The 25,234-nt window shown below is 35.3% G+C and overlaps 1 protein-coding gene across 1 annotated transcript in view; it reads left to right on the plus strand.

Moving 5' to 3' along the window:
• Nucleotides 1-25,234, plus strand: part of ATRNL1 (attractin like 1) — a gene marked incomplete at both ends in the record, with an annotated part of 484,917 nt that overhangs the window by 151,928 nt on the left and 307,755 nt on the right. Inside the window, one exon of the mRNA XM_080348357.1 lies at nucleotides 19,742-19,794. Within this exon, the coding sequence (XP_080204483.1) occupies nucleotides 19,742-19,794 (53 nt within the window). The remainder of the gene's footprint in view (nucleotides 1-19,741; nucleotides 19,795-25,234) is intronic.

The following is a 25,234-nucleotide window of genomic DNA, read 5'->3' on the forward strand; positions in this document are numbered from 1 at the left end:
GCAGTAACACCAATTCTTGGCACTGCTGCTTTGAGAGGTTGTAAAAGGAGAGTGGAGTGTTTCTTGTATGGCAGCCAACATAGTGTTGTTCAAATTCCAGAAAAACCTTGTAGAAGGTTGCTGACAGTGGAGACCACCTTCTTTCCAATTCTACCAACCAGCTTTCTCTCCTAATCTGCATGAATCAATAGCCCCATACTCTTTTATTTCTGTCCAGATAAGATTCTGTGGTCTCCACACATCATAAATACATCCAACCTGAGTATCATGGTTGATAACTCTGTTCACCATTAATATAATTATTCTGTTCTTTTCATGCTGCTATGGTTGGATTATGAAGTGTCGTTGTAAAAAAAATCTCACAGATCATAAATTGTTATGTATAGGATAAAATCTTTGAATTACTTTAGTAGAATACTTCTTACTACTCCTTATTAATAAACTCCCATGCCTAAATATAGCCAGACACTGTGTGCCTGACCTAACCATTTTGCATCTTCACTATTCACTCTATCTGCTGTTAGATTCCAGTTTTTTTCAGATAGTAACAGCTTGTCTGCCTGGTGTCCTGTGTGTCTCACACCTTCCTGGTGAATATTCTGATCCAGCCATTTCTGTCCAGAGAAGCTGTGTATACTCCTAGGCCTGTAAATGGTTTTGATTGGCAAGTCCCAGTCATTAAAAACACATGTAGGTGAGAGTGCAGGTAGCTGAGAAGGACTCCAGCTGTGTTGTCCTTGGGCATCTAACTGTAACCTGTTATCTGTGTGTGCAGTTGTGGTGGTCCTTCTGGATCTGGGAATTCAACTTGAGCACTGGGCATCTAACAAGTTGGTTGTGAGATAAGAAGCGTTACAGTGCATACGTCTTTTTGTGGATTTGTCCTCTGATCCATGCGGTTTTCATGCTCTTCTTGTTCCAATATGTCTTGCTTAAGGAAACAGTGCAGATGGATTCTTCTCTCTGGGTAGTTGTCCTTCTTTGAAGTCTGTTAAATCTTTTGTTTCAGACTTTATGCCATAAAATTAACTCCTGAAGATTTTTTTTTTTTTTAACAGTTAAAAAGAGAGCTTATTTTTTTCTAAATCTCAAAGACAAAGCTTAATCCTCCATCTCTTCCTAACCCAAACCCCCACTTCAATTTTTAAAAGTTAGAATATTTGCTGCAGGCAGGGGAGAAAAAATAACACAGATTTCCAGTGGAGCATAAAGTTGTTTGGGACTTCCCACTGCTTTGGTTAAAGAGGTTCTCATTATAGAAGGAAAAGAAAGTAATTGCTGGCTCTTCTGGCTACTCATCCTGCTGTCATCAGAAAAAAAACCCCTTCAGCTGAGTTGTGACTAACAAAATGAGATATTTAAAGGAGCTCTTTTAGAAATTCTAGTATATACTGCGATATCATAACTGATTAAATTCATTGTGTGCTATGTTATAGTAACAACCCTCTGCATCAGTATTTTTATTGCTGACTACTGGTACTGGAGCCAGCTTTGGACAATTAACTATGGAGCAGAAGGGAGGAAAGTGATATTTCTTTTGTGGAAGGGGAATATTTACAGAGAATTTTTTTTCAAAGATTCAAGAGTGAACACTCCTACAAAACTTTATGGAGGACAAAACATTTTCAAGGTCAGCATCTTCCTGAAAACAAATGTTACTTGTAGAGTTTTTCATGGGCCTTTTATCTAGAATAGAGAATTTTAGAAACATTATTTTTCCCTGCATGAAACACAAACACTAGTTAGCTTTAGTGTATATATAAGCATTTGAGAAATTGATGCTATCAGAGTGATTTTAACTTTAGTCTTTCTAAGGAAGATCTTGACTAGTTATGTGAGATACAGATCAGCCTTAAGAATGGCTTATCAGTTTTATGTTTCATGATTGGTCTTTTGTGCTGGAAAAGAGCTGAGGAGGAGAGCCCAGGATTTTGCTATCATGCCCACTTCCTTGCTATTGCTCATAGTCCATATCAGTATCTTAGACAAAGGCAGTTTGTCAGTTGTAGGGAGAGGGAAGAAGAAGGGAAATAAGGCAGAAGAAGGGCTGACAGCAGAGTTGTTGTCTCCTAAATCAAAACTGTATTTAAAAAATACAGTTCTGGTTGTGTAAAGCCACCAGTTTTGACGTGTTTCATAAACAGGTTCTTTTTATTAGTTTTCAATTTAGGATAAGATGAATCAATGAAAACTTCCAAAACTGTGCCTGAAAGTGCTTAGAGTGATATTGGATCATGACAGTGATGACAGCATCAGCAAGAATCTAAACAGGAGATAAGGCAGAATGTCTGTGAGATTTTAGGAATCAGACACCCAAATGTTCACGTGGCAAAGAACCTCGTGGGAGGTGAAAACTTTGTGAATATTTCCGAGAAACCTTCCCCTCCCCTGGCTCCCCAGGAACCCCACTTCTACACTGCGAGAGGAGATGATGTGTTGGCCAAGCAGCTCCATCCTGAGGTGTCCTGCTGGTGTTGGTCACGTTGGCTCCTACCGCCCGCCAGCACTTCGGATTAACCAGCTGCTTCTTGCCCCTGCGTGATGCAACTGCTCGTTGCTTACAAATGGGCACCGATGTGAGATGTTAAGTAGCAGATGCTGATAGACTGTTTTGATTACTACATCTGGAGATGCATTTATTGTTTATGATCTTTGTATAGCTTAACTTTTCTCCTGTGGTTTCCACCAAGGATAAAATAGATACTTAATGTTTTCTGGTAGAAGTGCATTAAAACATTATAGTCAAGAACTTTTCATGAAATTCTTTCCCCTGAATCATTTGTGGTGGCACTATACTGGGGAGCTAGCAAGACTTCTTAAAGTATTGTATTAGGGGGAAGGGGGAATTGATCCATTTTCATTAAATTATTAGCAACAGAAATGAGTTTTGGAAGACTGTCTGAAAAGAGTAGAGTAATATTGTAAAAAGCATTAGGATTTAAATACATATATTGATTTAAATATGCAAAAATAAGATTTCATTATGTACTATTAGACTTTAAATACTCTGTAACAGGATATTTTGCATATTTAGAGCAGGAAGAATATTTTGATGATAAACAGTTGACCTATGCAATTATTTTGTCTTATGAAATGAGAAGAGATCTGCATGTAAGTTTCATGGGAAAGCAGTTTTATAGGTAAACCTGTCCTGAACATCCATGTTTTACTTATTTTCAGTGTACAAACTTAATTTTGATAGTAATCCAAACATTTGATTCTTTTTTAATGAAATGAATTGTGAATTTAACAAAACAGATTCGGTGAATCTTAATTTCATCTTAATAGATCTACGGTCCTTTTGGCTTTTCTCAGCTCTTTAAAATTGTTTCCATGTTCTCAAATCTTAACCCTCAAATAAAATATTATCCACTGTGAAGTATAGATCTGGGCTTATAATATATATCTGATAGGCTATTAATTTGGTAATTAGTAATTGTCACAAGAGTTGTTAGAGTTGAAATAAACATCTGCTTTAATCAATTTGTCATTAAGCTAGTACAAGTATATAGGTAGCAGTGGGAAAAGAAAATACCAGTGTGATAGCTCATAGCTCTCTATGTCTCTATCGACACATACCTAAGGTTGAAATTAAAGTAGTACCTGTTTATGTTACTTGATAGGGAGCGCTCAGTACTCAACTAACACAAAATACCATGTTCTATTTTCTTTTCAAAATCTTACAAGTAAAAGAAATTAAATTATAATACAGTATGATAAAAACTCCATTGATAGAAATGAGTATGTCTATTGGCTTTGCCTTGTGATGTTTATTCATTTTATTCACTAAGAAAGGGGAAGAAAAAATAGTTTTTACACAGCAACAAGGAAATGCTGAGGCAGATGGGTAGTGGTGACAGTATTTTTTAGCAATCTCCTGGTGATGGAAAGATTGCTTTTCTTTATGGTCTCTAATAGAGGTAATATGCATCTTCCTACTGCCGTTTTTATTTTCTGTTTTCTTTTTTTCTCAATTGTGTACCTTTACAGATATTATTTTTAACTTTGTTGCCAGTTACTAGTTATTAATTCCTTCAGTAGTTGCTGAAAGTGTTACAAGAAGTTTACACACAAAGGGTTAAAATTATGTATAGATAGCACTAAGAAATATATTTTAGTATTGAGACATGGGAGTGAGAAATGCCCTACTTATTCCTTTTTTTTCCATGAAGCTGCTCATTATTGTGTGGACTAAGCCCATCAATCACACAGTGCTAAATCATGCTTTAAGAACCCTCCATGTGGGGAATCTTGCAGTTACAACAAACTTGTGTTCTTCTGCAGCTGTATGTGCAGACACCTTCAAGTCGGGCAGGTTTTCTTATGCTTTTCTGTTGTTTTCATCCTTCCCCATGTCCCCAGTACAGGCAGTGGTAGAAAAACTTTATGTAGCTTCTGTTTTATTGATGGGCTAACTATAATTAGAGATTCTTTTTATTCTGTTATGCAGATAAGGGTACTACATGCAACATTTTAAAGAGCCGCTTAGAAAATGTTGGCTGTTTGTCTAATAGTTTAACAAGTAACATTAAGAAAAATAGGGGGCTATAAAAACTAGTTTGTTTCAGAAATGGAATAAAGTCCTAGTCTGTTGATCACTTATTATTCTTTCTTGCTGCAGATTTGTCTATATAAGATGAATGTGTTTCACTCCTGTTTACAAATCTAGAGATAGAATACTTGATATAATGTATTCTGCGGGCTGATCATATGTAAGCACACATGCTTAGATAAACAACCTTTTTTCTTTGCCTTTTCATTCTTAGCCTGGATTATAATGTGAATGACATAAACAAAATATGAAAAAGCATTAAGTTAAACAGTATTGCTGAAAAGTGTCTTTAAATTTTGCCTTTTATAATATAAACCAACAAAATTTGACATGAAAAGCATGACTCTGTCATATGCAAGGGATTCATTCAGGGAATGATAAGAGAGGACATCAACAAATAGTGTAGGACCAACCCTATCTGTAGTCCCCAGCTGAAAGATAATAATGTCTTAATATTAGACATGCTCCCTTATTCTCCTCTTCTTTTGTACTGAAGAATCACCTTTAGAAAGTATAAAATAGAAATTGAGCTGTATAACATTTGCATGTTTTTTTTGATGGATGTGTTGAAAAGTAAGCAATGTTCTTTATCTAGCTTACTAGATAATGGGGCTGGGGAGCTTGATTATAAAGGCATAAAGCAATCTGAGAGCCCTGATGATATCCAAAACTTCAGCACTGAAGCCTGAGTGGTTTATTAGATTATCACTTCAGAAAGATTGATTTACAGCTTCAGTTTTCCATCTCCATCTATTATTTTTATATTACAAGAAAAGGAATTTTTCAGCAATTTAGAAAAAGAACAAAATACTAGAAGTCAAAGTAAATACTTGGCTAGAAAAGCTGTTTTAAATACTGATGGGAGTCTGATTTAGAATCAAAACAAACTTACAATCAGTTCTGAAAATTTTCCACAACGCTTTTCTTTCACTCACTGTTACACAGAGCAATGATAAATTTAGGAATACTGAATTTCAGCAGGAGGCCAAAGGAAGAACAGTGAAATTGCCAAACTAACATAAGAAATGTGTCCAGACTGTCACACTGTCCTGGAAGCAAAGTTGTTGGGCTGCTTACAGTGATGTGACAGGAATTAAAAGGTAAAGGAACAGTCAGATATGCTAAAGGAGATTTAATAAATCAGATTTCAGAAAGAAGGTTTAATTTTTTTAAAAAAATTTGGCCTGGAAATGAAGATCTGGAACAGGATCTGGAAAGAGATGGGAGCAGCAATTACTTTTTAACAGATGCTTCAAAATGACTTTCTAATCCTGTTCTTGTTTAGATCATTTTATCCTTTCTTACGTATAGTCTTGACATAATCACAGATTTGGGCCCTGGTTCAGATAAATATTTAAGTACACAATAATACCTTGTTACTTAAGTTTGAGTTTGTATTTCCCCTCTTTGGTACAAATTGGGGAATGTATGGTTTACTTTTACTTCTGACTTTTTCCTGCTCTTAGGAGGTTAATTGTAGATGATCATGTATATTGTATATTATATATAATGTAATATATGTATATGTAATATATACGTATATATATATACACATGTATATGTCATGTAATTGTATATTATCATGTATCAACAAGAGTTTCACAGAACTAGTCACAAAGTTGTTCCCATCCACTCTTAATACTTTGTCTTAATTTTTTTTCCTTTTCGTTAATATTATTTGTTGTTTTCTAGACTTGGTAAAGGTAAGGCTTTTTGAGGTAAGGTAATGAAAAAATACATAAAGAGTGCTTCATGTTGAACAGAAAGCTTGTCTCCTCTGAATTTATGAATAAAAGAAGAAATAACAACACACTGAAACAAATTAACAACTTTACTGCTGTTCAATGCTGTCCAGATAAAAGTAAAATACTTTTAAGGTTCTAAGTGGGAATTATTTAAATACATTATTTGGGGAAGATGCGCATTATTATTCTTATTATTTTTTAAAAAGAAATTGCATTTATTGCTGAATTGTACTTAAGGATTTTTTTAACCTTTTCCTGTTGTATTTAAACCACCCTGACATGTATAAAATCAAATGCATTTTCCAGCCTTGCTTTTAGGGTTGAAAAAGGATAAAACTTCATTATGCTTTTTTCTTAATGCTCTTGTCTTTTTGTCATTGACTTTAACAAAACCTTTTTGGTACCATTAGTTTGTTGAATTTGTTCTGCTTTTTTTTTTTTTTGAAAATAGTTGCTTTTTTGAAAAGTGGTTACTGCATGGTGTAATAAATGGTTGGACATTTACCCTTCAGAAGCTTTGATTAGAGCTTTCTCTGTGCTCAGTTTTGTAGAATTGTATCTGCCCATTTTTCATCATCTACTCAATGTTCTTAACTATTCCTGTGCACTAAAAGCTATTATAACATTGCAGATTGTTTTGAGACTTAATTCTTATGCCACAGGATGTTTATTCTTTTAATTGAAATATTTGAATGCATGCTTACTCAATACCTGTCCTCAGATTTTACATTTGACGCTTAATTTCTGCAACCTAGAAATCTCTTGTCTTTATTATGTTTCTATCATATGAAATTTTCTGCAACATGGATGTCATTTAAGTACTGAATGTTCAGCAAACAGTATTTCTTTCATTGGGGAAAAAAGAATGAAAGAAATGGTGGCTAGTGTTGCTTTGTTATAAATGTTATAGAAGTTCAAACTAAATTAATTCAGTTAATATTAGTGTGAACCCAAATATTCGTGTGATACATCGTCTTTCGTAGTGGATATATCGAGCTATACACCAGATATATCTAGCTTTATGTGTTTCTAAATTGTATATTGTATCTACTTTTCTGCCTGCTTATAATATAGTAGACGGTCATACCTTCTATTAACAAACTCTAATTAAAGCCACCTGGTAATATGTTTTGTGAGTATTTTCTTCTGCAAATTTTAGTCATAAGTAGGCGTTATGAATATTTCTCTTGAGTTCTTAGATATTTCTTATGAGTAGTTTATGCGAATTTGACATTTTGTCTTCTGCATAGTGCTCATTCTTCTTGATAGTAAACAAATAAATGAATCCAAGATTGCTCATAAAATATTCTACCATTTCAAAAACTATGTGGTGCTTAAGATGCTTCTCCAAAGCCACTTTTGAAGTAGAACTCTGAAATCACGGAGTTGTTTCAGTTCTATTTTCTTGAAAAATAACAATCCAAAAGGTCACAAAAAGTGAAAGAAAGAAGATGGAAAGCTTAAAATTGTTGTACAGAAAGTGCCATTTTTTAAGCCTATCTTTTGATGGTTGCTGGGGAATTTTAAAATTAAACCTTTAGTTTTGATCCAAGAGTGAAATGTTTGCTATAATGCATTAGGTTGCTCTGCAAACATAAAATAATCATAGAGTGAATTCTTGGATTTTTTCCACTCTCATCTTCCCAAAAGAGCATTCAGCTCAGAGTGCATCTCTGCCCTCTGCTCTCAGTTGATTTCTCTCTTATTTATGGAAAATGTGACAACTACTTTGTTTTTCTGACGTGATGGACAATTTCAGTCACCAGAATTGTGTTTCAAGTGACATTAAAATATTGTACATTTCTAAGTTGAGGATCATGTTACAAATTATAGCATTAATTTTGCATAAATTAGAAAAATGATGTGAAAACAAGTGAGAAAAAAGACCCTAGGAATGTGAGAACAATTGAAGAGATGACTGTATTTTAAATCATTTTAAAATCACTATAGTAATACAGAATATATGTTCTACTGGTAAGTATTGTAACTGAATTTTTCCTCTTAAGTACCAATTTTGAGATTATCTTTCACTTAAAAAAAAAATCGCAATATTAAAACGATTGGCTAAATACTTGTTCTGAGGGAGTTTATTATTCTTTGACTTAAGCAAAATAACTTGGGACAGATTTTCATGCTGGCACGCAGAACAAATTTAATTCAAACTGAGATGAAAGGCGGTTAATGTAATTGTAGCCTATTATCCTATGCAGGCTCGAGTTAAGAAACAAACCAACAGACAGTCAGAAAATGATGGATAGAAAATAGAAATGCTCAAGGCTGGTGAAATAAGAGACTTGTGAAGGGATTATGCCATAACTGTTCCCACACAGTTTCTGCATCACTAATATCCCACCTCTACGGTATGTTTGGATTAGTAAACAAGATCGTTGTATGCCTCTTGGGTTCTCTTTATTTCTTTTTTGACGTCAAGATATCCTCGTTAAGTAAATTTAGGTACTCTGTAATCCTGATTTTATTTTGCTCTTAATCTACCACGTTCGTCAGTCCTTGGGTTGTGGTAAAGCCTGCTGCTGCAGCACCTTTTTGTCTTTTTTAGTTTGCTATCACACTGGGGGAAGTGGTCGGTCACATAGTTTGTCTTTGATCCTAAGCACGTCTGTGGGGCTCATTGCTAGTAAGAAACTATTATTTTTACTACAGTAGTCAGTTAGAAAATAGTAAATAATAATCAGCTCTCAGGCTTTCAACTGTAAGAATGGCTATTTTGTTTAGCTGTAAGGATGCTGTGGGAGACTGTGTCAAATATTTGGACAGGCATGTTGCCCAGGGAGCTAAGAAAGCACCTTCTTTCCTGTAAAATGACTGATTATACCTAGTCCAACACATACATCTCCCATAATTCTAGCAGTAACTAGTTTAAGCATCTAGTGTGATGTTTACAAGATCACATATGAATCAGAAGTCCAACTAAAGTTGCTGTCTTATAGCCTCTTTGTAGAGGGATTGAATCTTCGAGGTGCACAACTGGGATGATAAAATAGCATTTTGAGGAGTGTTGGCTTTGACTTTCCCAGACAGTTCCAGCTGGGATGCAAGAATTCTCTCATCCATTGCAAGTTATATCACCGGAGCTTTTATGGTAGCTAAATCAAATTTTCTTTTCTTTTCTTTTTTTTTTTTTTTTTTTTCTTTTTTTTTTTTTTTTTTTCTTTTTTCTCCTTATTTTGTCATTGTTTAGGGTGAGATTTTGTGCCTGTTATTCTGAAAAACACTTCATCCTGTGCTTTGCCCTTTGGGAGGTGGCTGGGATTACTCGCAGAGTGAAGTCTCTATTCTGCACTATGCTCACACAGGAGCAAATGTTGCTTTCCATGGTTGTATCTGCAACCTGCCTGCCAAACCCAATGTACACAGGGTTTGAACAGGACCAGGACTCCTGTTACGAAATACTTCAGAGTCTCCTGCCATGAGGCTATTGTGTCATTTCAGTTAACTTTTCTTTCCTTTTTTACAGCCTTTGTTTTAAAGTTTTCTTCTTGAAGGGGAGAGTCAGCCAAGACTGGACGTGTTGGCAGATAAAGTAGTGTTGTTGCAACATAAACAGTAACATACATTCCCACTTATTTGGTACTTCATACAGAAGTATCAGTGTTATCTCTGCTCCAGGAAATTCATGAGATTATGTGCTGTAATGGACTAATGGAGACTGGGGCTCTTCACAGGAGAGGGACCAGAATAAAGCAAATGTGTGTATTTATCTTCACACTTTCTTCACCCACCTATACTCTTTTATATGTTCTGCTTTTCATAGATATTTCTGTATCTCTTGGATTGGTATCTTTTTTAATAAAGTAAAATCAAAGCTGGTGCAGGCTAGATGGGGTCGATATCCTAGATATTAAAAATGACTTAAAAAAGAGGCCAGATGTGGTTATGATGGAACAATGGTAGGCAATAAGGCATGAATATGATGGATATTGCCATGCAGGAGGGTAGATAAAGCTCAGGAAAAGAACTTGTCAGGACATATGGGATAGATTTATAGATGCTGGAATGGTCTGAAGGACAAAACTGTAGTTATAAAGACCAGAAGGACAAGAAGGAAGCCAGGAGTCTGCAAGCTGCCATGCCTCCATATTTGGTTTAAAATTGTCACTCTCCCATGGGTCACTTGTGGAGTGTTTTTGGAGGTGAGCTGACCACTCGTTGTTCAAGGAGGAGGAATGATTCTCTGACATTTCTGTAAACGCTGTATGAAATAAGGATGCTAAGTCAATATTCTGAATATGCTTTCTGAATATCTAGATAGAAACTCCTTAGTCATCTAGGTTATTGAAAGTAGTTTGAAAATATCATGCAGTAGCTAGAGTTTTGGCCTCCTAAAAGTAAGAATGATAGCTTGCCAGTTGCATTTTACTTAAACCTCTAATATTTATGCTTTATGTTCATATTATAACGTCACTAACACTGCAGAAGTTGTTGTTGGAGATAGATGAATAATCCAGATAACATCACTATTTTGTAAAATTTCCTAGTACTGTAGCACTGACAGGCTAGAGAAAATTGTTACACCCCGATTTATTCATACTTTTGCCTTCATTTTGCATTTAATATTCTTGAACATTTAATATATGAGTAGCATTTGGACATGGCTAAGCTGCAATCTCCACTCCCAAAGAAGTGATGTGCTTTGCTTCTTAATGGCCGTTTTTATCTTGGCTTAGTCAGAATTTATCATATTTTTTTAAGTATTAATTGCCATATTGTAATAAATTTTAGACTTAAATGACAAGAAAAACAGCAAAGTTACCTTACATAATTTGAAGTAGAAAGAGAAAAAGTAACTTGCCTGTCTTCATTGATCTTCTGGAAATTATGGCGTATATACTGCATCTTGAAATATATGTTTCTTAAATTGCCTTTTCCTTAAATTGCCTCAAAATTTACTAGTCTTATATAAATAGTGGTTTTATTAAAAGCAAACAAAAAATGCCACCCCAAAGCAACAAATCAAAACCAAACCACAAAACCCAACCCAAAATCTTGAAAACAAAGTAAAATGGTTTCAAGGCAGATCAAATGAAAACAGATGAGAACACTATGGTACTCTATAATACTATAGCACTGAACTTTCTGCATGAAGATTGTAACTGAATATTTCTTTGCAATCATTTCCCTCAGTAATTGACTACAAGTTAAATTTCACCATAATAAAATAATTGTATTAACACACTTTTTTTTTTTTTTTTAAAAAACAAGATGTAAGCTGTTTAATAGTTAAATACACTTCCTGCCAATATTGATACAGCATTTTACAATTCAGTGATGGCTAATAAAAATACAATAAAGCACTTGAGATTTATATATATGTATATTTAAAATACAGTCTAATTGCTGTGGACATTTACAATACATTCACTCCAACTGTCAGGGCCTGTCAGAATATTTAATGTTGCTGAAAAGCTACCTCTTCTGCTTTTGAGGACTTGTTTCTGAATAACGAAAATAGACAAACAGCCCTGGAAAGTCTGAGAACATCAGCAGCAATGAATAGCATGAGAGATGTTTGTATGAAAGTTGTTTTTTTTAATGTCCTTCCTATTTGTTTTCAGGACACCTTTTTCATTTTGAAATTACTGGCAGAAGAGTTAATACCTATGAACATGAATTTTGAAATGCAGTTAACAGTGTTATTTGAACGGGAAGATTTTGAAAACTGAAGAAATTTAGTTATTTTAACCAAAGAGCTATGCTTCTTGTTTCTGTGGTTGTATGAATATTCTTTTCATTAAATCTTAGTGAAAATAAAATCAGTGTTCCACTGAGGAGAACTTTATATTTAAAAGAATTGCAAAAGAAACTGTTTACAAACTGCTTGTGCTTAGGGGTACAGATTTATGAATACTCTGTTGTTAACTTTTCATTTTTATATATATATATATATATATATAATCTTTTAAAATAATGAAACATATGTAAATTTTGTGAACTGTTCACTGATTTTTGCAATGGAAAAATTCAGGAGGAGCTACATTTCACTTCAAGCAGTAATAAGTATTCATAAACTGTGGATGATTATTTTCCCATTGCTGCTTCAGTTTTTTCTAGCTGAAAGAAGTGAAATAGTTGAGAAAACTGTGCTAATATTTCTTGGAGATATGGTTCAGTGTAAAACTAGTGTCTTATTTTGAGCTGTCTATATTTCTAACATTTAGTTTCCAAGGGCTGGAGAAATTCTGAAATAGGTCAAAATGAGGGAGAAGAAACATATGTATTTCTTCTTCCCTGTTTTGAAAGAACAGTTCTGCTAGGCAGGAATTCTACTTTTCCAAGTTCACCCTTTTACATACATAAAAGTTTGTGTGCTTCACTGCCAAAAATATGGTCATTCATAGAAAAAGGAGAGTGCCAGAGCTAGAGGGTAAGGCCATGGACATGAGATTTTCTGGTTCAGAGAAAGCAGCATCGAATCATTGGCACATGAAATCTATTCAGTCTGATTCATGAAGATTTACAAAGATATTTTTTTGTCCAGATAGTTCTAAATGATGGCTATAGGTTACTTCAGTCTTATATAGAAGAAGAGATCAAAGGATAATCTAGAGTTTATTAGAAAATCTTATTTCTTAACTAATTTATCTTAATTATATAAATCTCTGATGTTTGTCACCTCTTTGAAAGTTTTTTTTTCTCCAGTAGTACAATACATTCAGTGATTTGAAACAGCATTATTTCAAAGGGTATATGAAACCCCTATAATATTATTCTTGGTCTTGCAGGGAAGAAGGGTTTGAATAGCATGAGAAAAATCTGGAGATGAAAGATGCACTTATGAAGTGAAAATATTTTAGTTTTTCTTTTGGTGAGATCAGCCTAGATTTAAAAAAAAGTATTGCTGGCATAGGCCTTTTTCATTAGATAAAGAGGAGACAAATTAATCTGCAGAGAAAACATTGTCTCAAGACATCCTTATGTGCACTTACAAGAAAAAAACAAATAAATCATTTCCCCACATTATTAAAAAGTCCTAACTGGAAACAGAAATCTGAGGTACCTTTTACCCTTTTAGGTTATCATTATCTTAAGAGGTAGGCTGATAATTCTTTATATCTAAGATTGCTCATGACTGGAAGGATCTTGGCACTGAGAGAAGTGAAAGTGTCCAGATTTTGCATTAGAACCAAAGATGCTTTGTTGTAGCTCAAAAATAAATTGAGAGGACTATTCTCATAATTCAGTATTACTGAAAAAGATTGGGACAATGTAGCGCAATGTCAATATGGTCAAGAAGGAGACCCTTAACTGTGAGGGATATATTTGCATTTTTATATTCTTACTTTGTGCATTTCACTGCAGCAATCTTAGCATTTCTGTGGAAGAATGATGCCACTACTGAATCTTTTAAACATGCATGAGACACGCTGGTGTAGGAAAACTGTGCTGGTTGTGCGGTTGCTCATGTTCATTGCTACTGAGCACAGCTGTTTGCCTGTGTTGATGGTTAGAAGATGTGCCCGTTCTTTGGTACTTATGTGTAAAAGCTACTGAAAACAAACAGGCCTAAGTCAAGCCCTGGGGATTTTTGTTCTCTTGCATCTACATACAAGTGTGAATCAGGATTCTTGGTGTCAGTCACTCGCTATTCTGGACCAGCTGTTCACTCATGAGCAGCTGAGGTTGGTGCTTTCATCCATGATCCACCACTCTTGAGCTGAAAATCTGCAGTTTCTATGCATCACTTCCAAAATGTTATGAATTGCAGCCAGTTACAGTTATTGATTACAGTTAAGCACATACTTTGGCTAATTTTCTCATTGCTGGACAGGTGCTTTTTGAATATGAAGTCTTACATGACTTTCCAGAATGGGTACCCAACAAGCAGGGTTAATACCCTTGTGTGAATCTCTGCTGAGCTTGTGTTACTACACTGTTATTACTAAAGGTTTGTCAGCTGTGTTTAAGTATCTGTAAAAGCTGTAGTCATAGCACCATGGGCATATTTTTAATGCTGGAGATGTAGTAATATGTAGTAGTATGTAGTAATGCTTCATAGTCCACTTATGATGCCCCAGGACTAACTATATGACTAGAGAAGCCTTAAATTTGGCTTTACAAAAGCTGTTTGAACTTTGGTTATGATGTGTTGCAGGTAACTAAATTATCTTAAATAGTATTCCACTATTCAAAAATCCCATAGCATCATAGAGCTGTAGTATCGGGAATGTCCTACAAGATCAAGAACTGGAAGAAGTAGATCAGAAGCAGGAATCAGTGATGGAGGACAGAAAAGCCCAGACCACTGGCTACACAGGGGACAGAACGAAATGTAAAGGCTAGAACAGAGTAAAAGATGAGTAAAAGTTGAACAGTCATCCTAGAAGATATTACTTATCTAAAAACTGGGGCAAGTCACTGCTCAGGGCTCGAGAATAGTCTGCTAAGGCCATTAGTCTTTATTTTTCAGCAACCTCTTGTAGATGCAATGCGGAGAACCCAAGCAAAATCCCTGACCTGTCTACGACCAGCTGCAGATCAGAAAGATCACGGCTTTTCCCCAGACTCTGTGAAAGTTGCCTGTTTTAATTTGCACCTATTACTAATATCATATTCTGATGGACAAAATGTGAGATAAGGATCATAAATCTCTACTCAGTATAGTTGGCAACATTGCGCCTGGGCCAGAACAAGATACAGTTGCCTCAGCAGGGAATCAGTTGAATAAAATATTGTCTTTTAGAGTGGTCTGACATACATTTTTGTCTTCTTGAGAGTTTGGCACTAGAAACAAACTCAACTAGAGGAAACACCAGATCTACTTAGGTTACTCTTTCCCTGTTTCTCTTTTTTTGCTTCACTTTTAATTGAAAGTAAAGGTTTACCAATTAGTGGTGGCAGCAGAACAGCAGAAAATCCTACCTTCATGATCAAAGCTTGCATGAACTGTTACCAGAAGGTTTCCAGCTGATCAAATCACTAGTCTAGAAAGCTGTAGATCTAGGTTGATGGTATATTCTTACAGTTCAGGTGAGGAGCTTGAAGGTATATCCTTCCTTAAGGGAGATACCAGTAAGCACAAGACAATTAGACACATGTTCCCCTTCTGCCAGTTCCTTAGCTTTCTTTAGGTTGGAAGATGTAGATATTGTGCACAAGATCATACAAGTTGCTAAGCTTCAATGCAGGGTTATTTGTAGGCTCTGTGTTACAAAAAAGGCTTCCATTCATTGAATAAAACCCCTGTGAATATTAATTTAAACATATACTCTTGGATACATTTATGGTATTTAAAGAGAAAGCCAGAAGTTATCAATCACTTGGTCGTAAACATGATAATTTTTTTTTAATGCATTTGTCCATACTATTTATTTTGAACTACCAGGAAATATGGGGAGGGGGAAAAAAAAGAAAGTAAAAGAAAGTGGTTCAGTTTTGAAAGAATAATTGAGAGAGAGGTTGGGGAATAACTCCTAATAGCAGGCCATCAGCAGGTCAGTGAGCTTGATGAATTGAATACTTTTGTATTGGAACAAGCTGTAGAAGTTATACATAACCTGGTAAGAGCCTTCCTCCATTTGTCCTTGTAAATGGGAGCTGTGTCTTTGGAGACATGCCAGAGTGGAACTGCTCATTCATTATTACCACTTAAAGCAAATGATCATAGCCCTATGGCACATAAAATAATGAGTGTAGCTCCCATTTCACAGATATGAGGCATATATTATGCTTCACATATGGTCTAATGTGTGCTGGCTTTTGGAAAAGGTACAAAAATTACTACAATGAGTAAAACTCATAAGGAAATAATTCAGCAAATAGAAAATTTTGTAATTGGAAGTATAATTAGTGACTAATGCAGAGCAATACATATACTTAATGAAATAGGATAGGATTAAAAGTTAAAACTAAATTTATTCAGAAGCTAGCCTACATGCTCATGTGAATAATCTTAGATGTATTCCTAATCCTATTAGTTTCATCTTTTCACTCCACTAAGTGTTTAAATAGCATCTTTCATTTGAATTAAAGTAGGCTGCCCTAACTAGTAAGAACTTCACCTCATCCTGTTCCTAATATACATTATGAACGTGTTCTGCACCAGGGAACGGAGGAAGCGTAAGAGTGGTGGTCCAGGGTTCTTTCTGTATCTTGATAAGGGCTGGCAACAAATGGCATAGTAAACTAACTGTTCTGATAAGATGGAATAAAAAGAGGAATACAAACAGCAGGTAAATCTTATGCCCCTTTGGTTGCTGGTAACCTGATGTCCATGCAGCATGGGGTGGACCCAGTGTGGATTTTCTCCTGATGTGCTATGTGCATCCCATCTGTGGAGAGGTTCCTCCTCCCTCCCATACTGTGCTGCCTTTTATCTTGTGCCAAAGCAAAATCATATATTCCCCCCTGGCAAGCTGGAAGGTTGTCTGTGACAAGAGCTGGCACGGGGCCTCCCAGCACCTTCCCAGCAGTGACTGCTCCTGCTCTGGATGGGCTTCTCCAGCCTCACGAACAAGGACCAGCACATCAGACACGTGTTGCCCAAGATCACTGGCTCCTTGAGTTCAATGTCTTTTTGCAGGGCTCCCAATACAGAAAGTATAATATATATGATAATATATCAAAACACTTTGCTGTGGTGTAATTCACTGTTCTTTTTCTATTATGTTATGCATATTTTATCATTTCATCATGCATTATGCTGAAACAACTGAAATGGATGGCTGTAAAATTGCATTGCCTCTTTCTTTTCAAGATTCTTGAAGGTCACTTCTATAATTGACAGGAAATTAGTAATTATTTGGATTTGAATGAATACTTAAGAATACTTGCATATTGCAAAATATTCCGTACCTAGTAATTTTTGTATTAAGTATTCTTTTGTGTGTTCTTTTAAGTGGTGAAACCTGTGGTGCATTCGACAGATTTTATACATATTTTTATTTTATGTATTCTTGTGTTATTTCTGTAATATAAGTAACAATGTAAATACCAGAAAGGTAGATGTGATGCTGCTCTCTCCACGGGAGATGGTTTCATCTGATTAGGAGGGTGGCTGAATGGAGTAAGGAAGCTGTATGGAAGCAGCTTTCCTTTTCATAAAGATTTTCAGGATTTTTTTTCTGTTATTTTAAAGTTCTGTTTTGTGTTGGGGCCAACTAAGCTTCTTTTAGACCCTGGGTCAGATCACCACAGGTGAGTTCTGTGGCTGGGAAGAGTTTGCAGCAGAATTTTACTCTCCTGATGGAATGTTGTAGAGCTTATTCTTGCTTGTGGTTGGATGTTCCTCTTCCATGTCATACATAAATTAGTGCTATTATCAGTCAGCAGCAGGGTAGGTTTCTTGCCTTCTTCCTCAAACTCTGAATACACAGTTATTTGTATAAAATGTTTTTGTCTTGTGGTATAAAAGCTCGGCATATTCTGAATACTGCCTGCATTTAATATTCTACTTTGCCTTTGAAACAATTCAGAAAGAAGAAAAAATTTCTCTTAGAATAATCTCTGTCATGTTATTATAATTTGTGAGAAGATAGACTGTCTCATTTGTTTGACAGTCTTACAAGGAAATAAAAGAAAATTCTTTTAAACTCTTCATTCAAAAATGATCCTTTTCCCTTAACTCTTTCTTCAGACTTGTCAACCTAAAGACACTTTCAGACACGAGTCTATTTTGTACGAGGGTAATCTGTTTAAGTAGTGAGCTGCTCTTTCAATAATTTAGTTATTTTGTGATGTTTAGAAGAAAGGATGTCAGATAGACCAAAATTATTATTTGAGATTATTTTCTTCTTTCCAAGTGCATGCAAGAGATATTTCAGCATCAACCCCTCTTCTCTAAATTTTGTGGAAAGGATGGTAGGGCAAGAGTGTCTGTGTGGTCAGGACCATGAGTTGTGTGCTGCACTTAAACTTGAAGCATATGGTTTTTTGGTTTCTTGAGTTTAAACAAAAGCTTTCTATATGAAAAAAACAGTTGAATTTCTGTTTAGCTGACCCTTTAAAGAGCAGGAGTGAGAAAGGAGACTATCATTGGTAACTATAGAAGAGACCAACAGAAATACAAACATTCTGTAGTCTGCCACTTATTAGATGATATGACATGCAAGTTAAAAGGTTTTTTTAAATGATACTTACAAATAAAATAACACCAAAAAATCCCCTTGCAATTTAAGTTTCTAAGAAAGAAGTAACGGAAAGGTGGTCCAAGCTATTGAATGATCCAAGTGTCCACTGGGAAAAATATTTATATGGAATTTAATAGGCAGTGCTAAACTTTCTCTTTGTTTTATGAATTATTCTCTATATTTAATAGGAAATTATAATCTTGCCAAAGACTTCTGTGGAATAGCCAAGAAAACTGAAAGCATAATAATAATAATTTTCTATTAAGGTACTTGGCTTTTTTAGGGGAATATTATATAACTCAATTTGATCACTGCGAAGTTCTGTAGAATATTTAATGTATATGAAAATAACTAAGATATTTCTCTGGCTCTTATCATGCACACATCAGCAGCAACAATACATTGTATTTAGACTAAATTTCACCTGGTGCCTTAGACGTTCAGAGGCAACTGCTTCTCTTTGTTGAAGTTGAGTAGCTGAGACACTGCTGTGCTTACAGAGCTACGTATATGGCTGCAATTTGTGTCCCCAGAGCCAGTTCCCATGGTCTAGCTGAAGCCACACAGCTTAGGATGTGTCTTTCTAGAGGAGACAGGGTGGCTTTGGGTCATCTCGAGGTCCTCTGGTGCTGTGAAAATGTAATCGTTATTTTATGTTTAGGAGTATTTTGGGGGTTTTGGTTTTTCTGTTGTTGTTGAGGTCTTTTTTTTTTCATTTAAACAGTTGGAGATAGTATGAAGGCTGTTTTGCAGCCCACTAGTGGTGTGTGTGTGGCTAAAAAATGAAGAGTGTATGTTCTGTTGCTGAAGCAATGGCATGAAGATGTGGAAGCTGTCTGAGTGTGCACAGCCTGGTCTTGTATCATTTTAGAATTCTGCATGTTGGAGGAAGATGTATTTGGGAATGTTTTCTGCAGTCAATAGATGGATGATCATCCTGATGATTAGCTGTTGTCTTGGAGAGCGCCAGATCAAAACCCACCCAGGGAGACAGCTATTGCTGAGGTGACCTGCAGAACGAGAGAACCAGTGCTTGGTCTCCCTGCCTGTCTCTCTGTTGTTCAGTAATGGAGACCTACAACCTGCCACAAGTCCTACAGTAGGCAGCGACTTTACACACATGACTGAAATTCCTTGTTCAACAGCTCAAGTCACTCTGGGTTTCATTTATAAGGAGAGGTGCCTCTGATAGTGGCACATCCTAATTAAGAACCATATAAAATACTTTATATTTTCATGTATTTGTGTGACTGTTAATGAAACTCATGCTATTTGGAATAAATATTCTGGCTGCATTTTTCTTAAAACTATACTGTGTTTAATGGGAATGTTTGATTTTGTCTTTCTTTCTCCCCCTGCAGCTGTGACTCTGAAAATAGGTATCTTGGAAATCCGCTTAGGGGAACATGCTACTGTGAGTACCTATGGTTTTAATGTTCAGTACTTAAAAGCTGTTTACATATTATGTGATAATTTAATTTCCTTGGAAAACCAAAATATTTTTCTTAAGATCTCCTGAAGCCGGGCATATTGGTATTTTGACTGAAAAATAAAAAGCCCTACTGGGATTCTCTGTTTGTTAATTTGTCCACAAGAATGCAAATTAAAGTCTACTAAAAGTTGATTCCTTATGTCTGCATTAGAGGGACTGACCAAGCCATTGGGATGTTCTCTGTATCTCAACATATGTGGACAAAAGGAATAAGTAATTGTGTTATTGTTTAAAAGACAGAATTTGTGGTAGGGAAATACAAAGAGGCTGAACAGCAGCCTATGGGGACGGAGTGATTTAGCCGGTCTGCCTCCCGGGGACACCATACACAGCTGCTCTCTTGAGTGTCGTAAAATGATACTGTGTGTTGTCTACATGTTCTTTTTGTTATAGAAAAGGTGCCTCTGGTAAATTTATTTTAAAGCATTACATTTTTGATAGCCATAGTGAAAGACCTGAAGGGATGAGAATGCTTATTACCCATGTGCAGAAATCCCTTAGTGAACTCTGCCAATTTTACTGTGCCAATGTTGATGTTAAGTAGTAATTTTAATCATCATAGAAGTGCATGTGATGGTGGAGAACTCTTAACTTTTGTACATACCTGCTCAATGTCAGGCAATTGGATCCATTTGTCTATTGTTTCCTAACATCATCCCTACCTCAAACTTAAATTTACATAAATGCATATATCTGAATATACTTATAGCATCCATTCTGATCTTTGGCCTTGGTTTTTAGCGTTTCATTTTAGAATGCACACAAAAGCTTTGTTTTAGAGTCTCCTTAAGGCATCGTTTACCTAAGAAACAAATGTTTCTTTTTTTTGCTAATGTTTCTTTTCTACCTTAAATTGTCTGCATCTGCAAGGTATGTTTTGTGGAACAAAATTGACACGTACTACATTACAGATGCTGACATATCCTTGGGCCTGAAACATTTATTCCTCTTTCCAGTTATTAAAGAAATTTGGTGTCAGTGTTGTTTGTTTTTTTTTTCCGCTCCTTAAACGTGAAGATAATGATTAAATATTGTATTTTGAAGAGACTGTTAACATTGTTGACAGTTTACATAAAAGAGACCAATTTGAAAATACTATCTAAAACTATCTTCTAAAGACACTGTTAATCAAATATATTCAATTCCATTTGTTGTCTGTCGCATGAGAAATTTTCATTATTTCAAAACAAATGTCAGAATTTGGAAGAATGAGTTTTTGTATCTATGCATTTTATACATTTTGTAGACCTAGAACTAGATAATGAATATATAAGAAATTCATACTATGAAAAAAGTGCTCTATAGACTATTTTGGATATGCATATTATTAACAACTGACTTGTTCTTTATAAATAAATATTATTACACTTAAGAGTTGGAAGAGTAATGACGGTGATGAGATTTGTAGACCTCAGGCACCTCCATGAAAAACCTTATTTGGTTGCTATCATGTTGCAGGTTGGGTCTATAAATCACGTTGGAGACAAACTTTACTGTATTCAAGATACCCTTTCACCTTTAACTCACTTCTATTATTTGTCTTCTCTCACATTTCAAAATATTTTAAAGATCTTGTTATTCTGGAATGATAAATTTTCTTTTAATACTTTCAATCATTTAAAACAACACATATAAATGATTTTTGGAGTTATTTTACCTGGAGGTAATAAGGAGCCAGTGCTAATTTAACATTGTGAAATTCTGTATTTTCTACATTTAGTGGCTGATGCATCATAATGGGAAATAATTTTTAAATTTGTGGATAACTGACCTAAGATTTCAATGACAATAGCTTATCAGCACTGTTCATTACCTGCTAAATCATGTATTAAAATATTGATATGTCATAGACATGCTCCTATTTATCATCTGTGTAAGTATTTTAAAATATAGCCTTACAATGGACTGTATAAGAATGTTTCAGTTTGTACAGGACAGGCATTTGAATGGTATTTTTCTCTGCTTATTTCACTACTCTTTAAGAAACTTTCTCCTTTGACACTTATATTGCTGGTTTGGTTCTCTTTGAAGTGAAGAATATTCTTATTTTTGTACAGCACAGGAATAGTTGTTCCTCAGGAGGAAGGAAAACACTGAGGAAAAAGAAATTTTATATAATTATGAGCAGCAGAAATTTAAGAAAAAGAAAAATTCTGGGTGTATTTGTTTATAACATTTAGAATAAAATTCAGTGAATGGTAACAAAATGGGAACACAAGTTGTAATTTGGTTGGGATTTTCTTCAGGAAAGCTTTTAGTCACATGCTTGAGCTTAGCCATCTTCACAATGACCAGTTTTAAGTTTCAAATTGAATCCTTCCCACCTCCACTGGCAACAAATACTATCCTAAATTGGAATGCTTTTCTAAGCCAAAACCTTAGAATTCAATCCTGAGCATATGGGTAACTTTTGTCTGATATTGGGTGACCTCAATTTCTCCTTAACAGCAGGATGTAGACTGAGAGTACTTGTTGCCTTAGAGGAACTTTCCGCAACTTGTGATATTGTGAATGCCCACTGCACTATAAAAGTTCAGCTGTTCTAATGTCTTTCGGCTCTCTGCCCATCTTATCTGGTCTTTACCTAGTCCTCTCCTCCCTCTTGCTATTCTCGACATAGGAAGGGGTAACAGACTGTTGATGTAGATCCTATATTAACATCAATAGATTGTTTAAAGTAGTAAGTAAACTCTAAACTTAATAGAGTTAGATCCTGGGATAGCACAGGTTGTTTTAGTTTCTTCCTTATTTGTTTCCTTTCATAGTGATGTAGGAGAGTAAGCAGAATATTAATGCTGTACATGGATTGTGTTGTGATTGGAGAAGTAATCTGAACACGAATAAAAACACAGGAAAATTACAGATATGTGTAGCATGATCAAAAAGAATGATAATGAGTAAGATGCTGAAACATTGCAGGAACTTAATGTGAATACAGGTACTATGCCAAAAGGATAAACACAGGTAGTAGCAAAGCCAGCAAATCCTAGAGGTAACAGGATCAGTTTGTTAAAACATCAGATTTCAGTCTAATATGGCATTTCAAAAAATTGCAGCGCTGGACATGAGCAGTTCTTCTACTTATCAAAACTTCATAAAAGTAGAGTAGAAAATGCATAGTAGATGGGACATGCAATAGTGTATGATTATCGTGTGACAGTTGTTGCCCATTGCTTCTATTAAAATTATTTACATTTAATTCTTCATGACTTCACTGTATGATAGAAAAAGCAAACCAGAGAGAACCAGCTTCTCTGAGAGTAAGAGAATGAGAACAAGCCTCACAGATATAGAAGTCAGAAAAATATTGAATGTATAAGAATGCCTGAGCAGCTGCATGATGGTCTATCTATTCTTGTACCCTGCTGTTAGTAGTGGCTGAAAATGAATTGCCGGGGAAGAATATAGAAAACAGGCAAACATGCAGTGATATTTATTTATTTAGATCCAACGATACGCAGCTCAGGAACTTTTTAAGAGGAAGGATTTCTTGAGCCAAAAGCCTTTGGCATGCCGTTGTTTAGGAATATCAGAGGAAGTTTTATCAAAGATTTCTTGTATGAAATAAAAAAAGAATATGAATACAAAAGAAAGCTTCATGAATGTAAAAGCCATAGTTTTGTCTATGTAAATATTTTTGTAGGTTGAGTGCAAGTCTGCTTCTGGATTGTATCTCTCTGTTTCTGGGAGAGAGGCTCTATATCACTAGGCCTTTCTGTTAGAAGACAATCTTTCTTTGAATGATCAATCTATATAAATGAATTCTGATTGGAGGCCAGAGATGGTTGTGCAGCTGACTTATGCATGTACACAAACCATAAATAGAATGCTTTGTCATGTTACATTCATACGTCTTGTTGTTATTGTTCTTCGGTATCTCGGCCAGTGTGATGCATAATGGTGACACCTAGATAGCAAAGTATGAATCCGAATTGCTGGATTAGTTCTTTGCACATCAACATTAGAAATACATTGTTGTCAGAATCAGTGCTCCTGGGTGCAGCAAAACCAGATGGTTTTAGACTGATTGGGAAGAATTGCTGGGACAAATGCCACTTCTGTGATTCTGACCTGGGTTACGTACAGACACAAAGTTTAAATCATAAATTTGAAAAATAGTTAAACCATTGTTCTAGAGAAAAAAGTTTCCATTTATAATTCCTGATATGTTACTATACAGAGGGTGGATTTCAGGCTTGCTAACAATGACTTGTTTTGAAAGGATGTGATACTCTTCTTCATAAGCCTCTTCTAGATATCCATATTTCCAAGGTCAAAAACTTTCCGAAATGTCTGTTTCATGTACATTACTTTGAGTGTCATCGTTCCAATGCTACATTTCAAATGAGAAGTACAACTGGTATATTCTAATACTACTACATGCAGAAATGTAAAAGCTTACAACAAATCAGTACTGTGAGTGTAAATTGTATTGTTTGCTCACATAGTATTTAGAATGTCCAGATGTGTTGAGCTCTCAAGAGTTACCCGTTCCACCAAGAGAATTTGTAGCTATAGTAAGACCAGTCTAGGAGCCAACTAAGAAAACGTAGTTGAAAAAATGTACATAGATTTACATACCTTAGTTTCTTATCCACTTTTACACTTTAAAAAATGTTTAGAAGCATTTTTTTCTGATTTCTGGGTACTACCATCAACAACGAACAAGTAGCTTGTCCATTTGATTCTGCAAATTGGTTGCTCTTGTAAAAGAGACAGTGGTAGTGGGTTACATGGCGGCACACTTAAGAGTATGAAACTTTCATACATTCAAGAAGATTTTCTCAGCAAAGCAAGAATGCAGTAATACTGCAGTAAAATTGCAATAAATTAGGAATTTTGATTGATCTGGTGCTTATCTTTGGGTTGGACAGACAGTTTAGTGGGTCTGTGGCAATCTGTGAACTCAGAAAAGCAGAAGCTTGTCTTTTGCATTCAGAAGTGCATTAATGTATCCAGGGTATACTGTAGAGTTTACTGTGCTGTAGAGCAAGCCCGCTTTTAAATTTGTTAGAGATCAGTAGATCGTGACCTTTGAGAAGGATTAGAGAATCAAGGAATAAACAGAGGTTGGGAGGGGTGGGTCATTTACAAACAGTTAAAACATGGAGGGGCTGAATGATTCATAGCTTTTTGTAGAAGTAAAAAGCCAATTTATCGATCATTTATTCCACATCTTCACAAGAATATATGCCGCTGATGGAGGTATTTGTTGGATTTACAGCCTTTAAAAAAAAGGAGGCACAAATGTCTGTACATAAGAGAGACTGAAAGAATGTGCATATTTTAACTGTTTTCCTAGGTTCACTGTGTTTCCTTCTTTCTAATCTTTCTCTCACCTCAATGTTATATGAAATGTCTT

The sequence above is a fragment of the Nesoenas mayeri genome (genome assembly GCF_963082525.1).
Source record: "Nesoenas mayeri genome assembly, chromosome: 7".
Taxonomy (NCBI): domain Eukaryota; kingdom Metazoa; phylum Chordata; class Aves; order Columbiformes; family Columbidae; genus Nesoenas; species Nesoenas mayeri.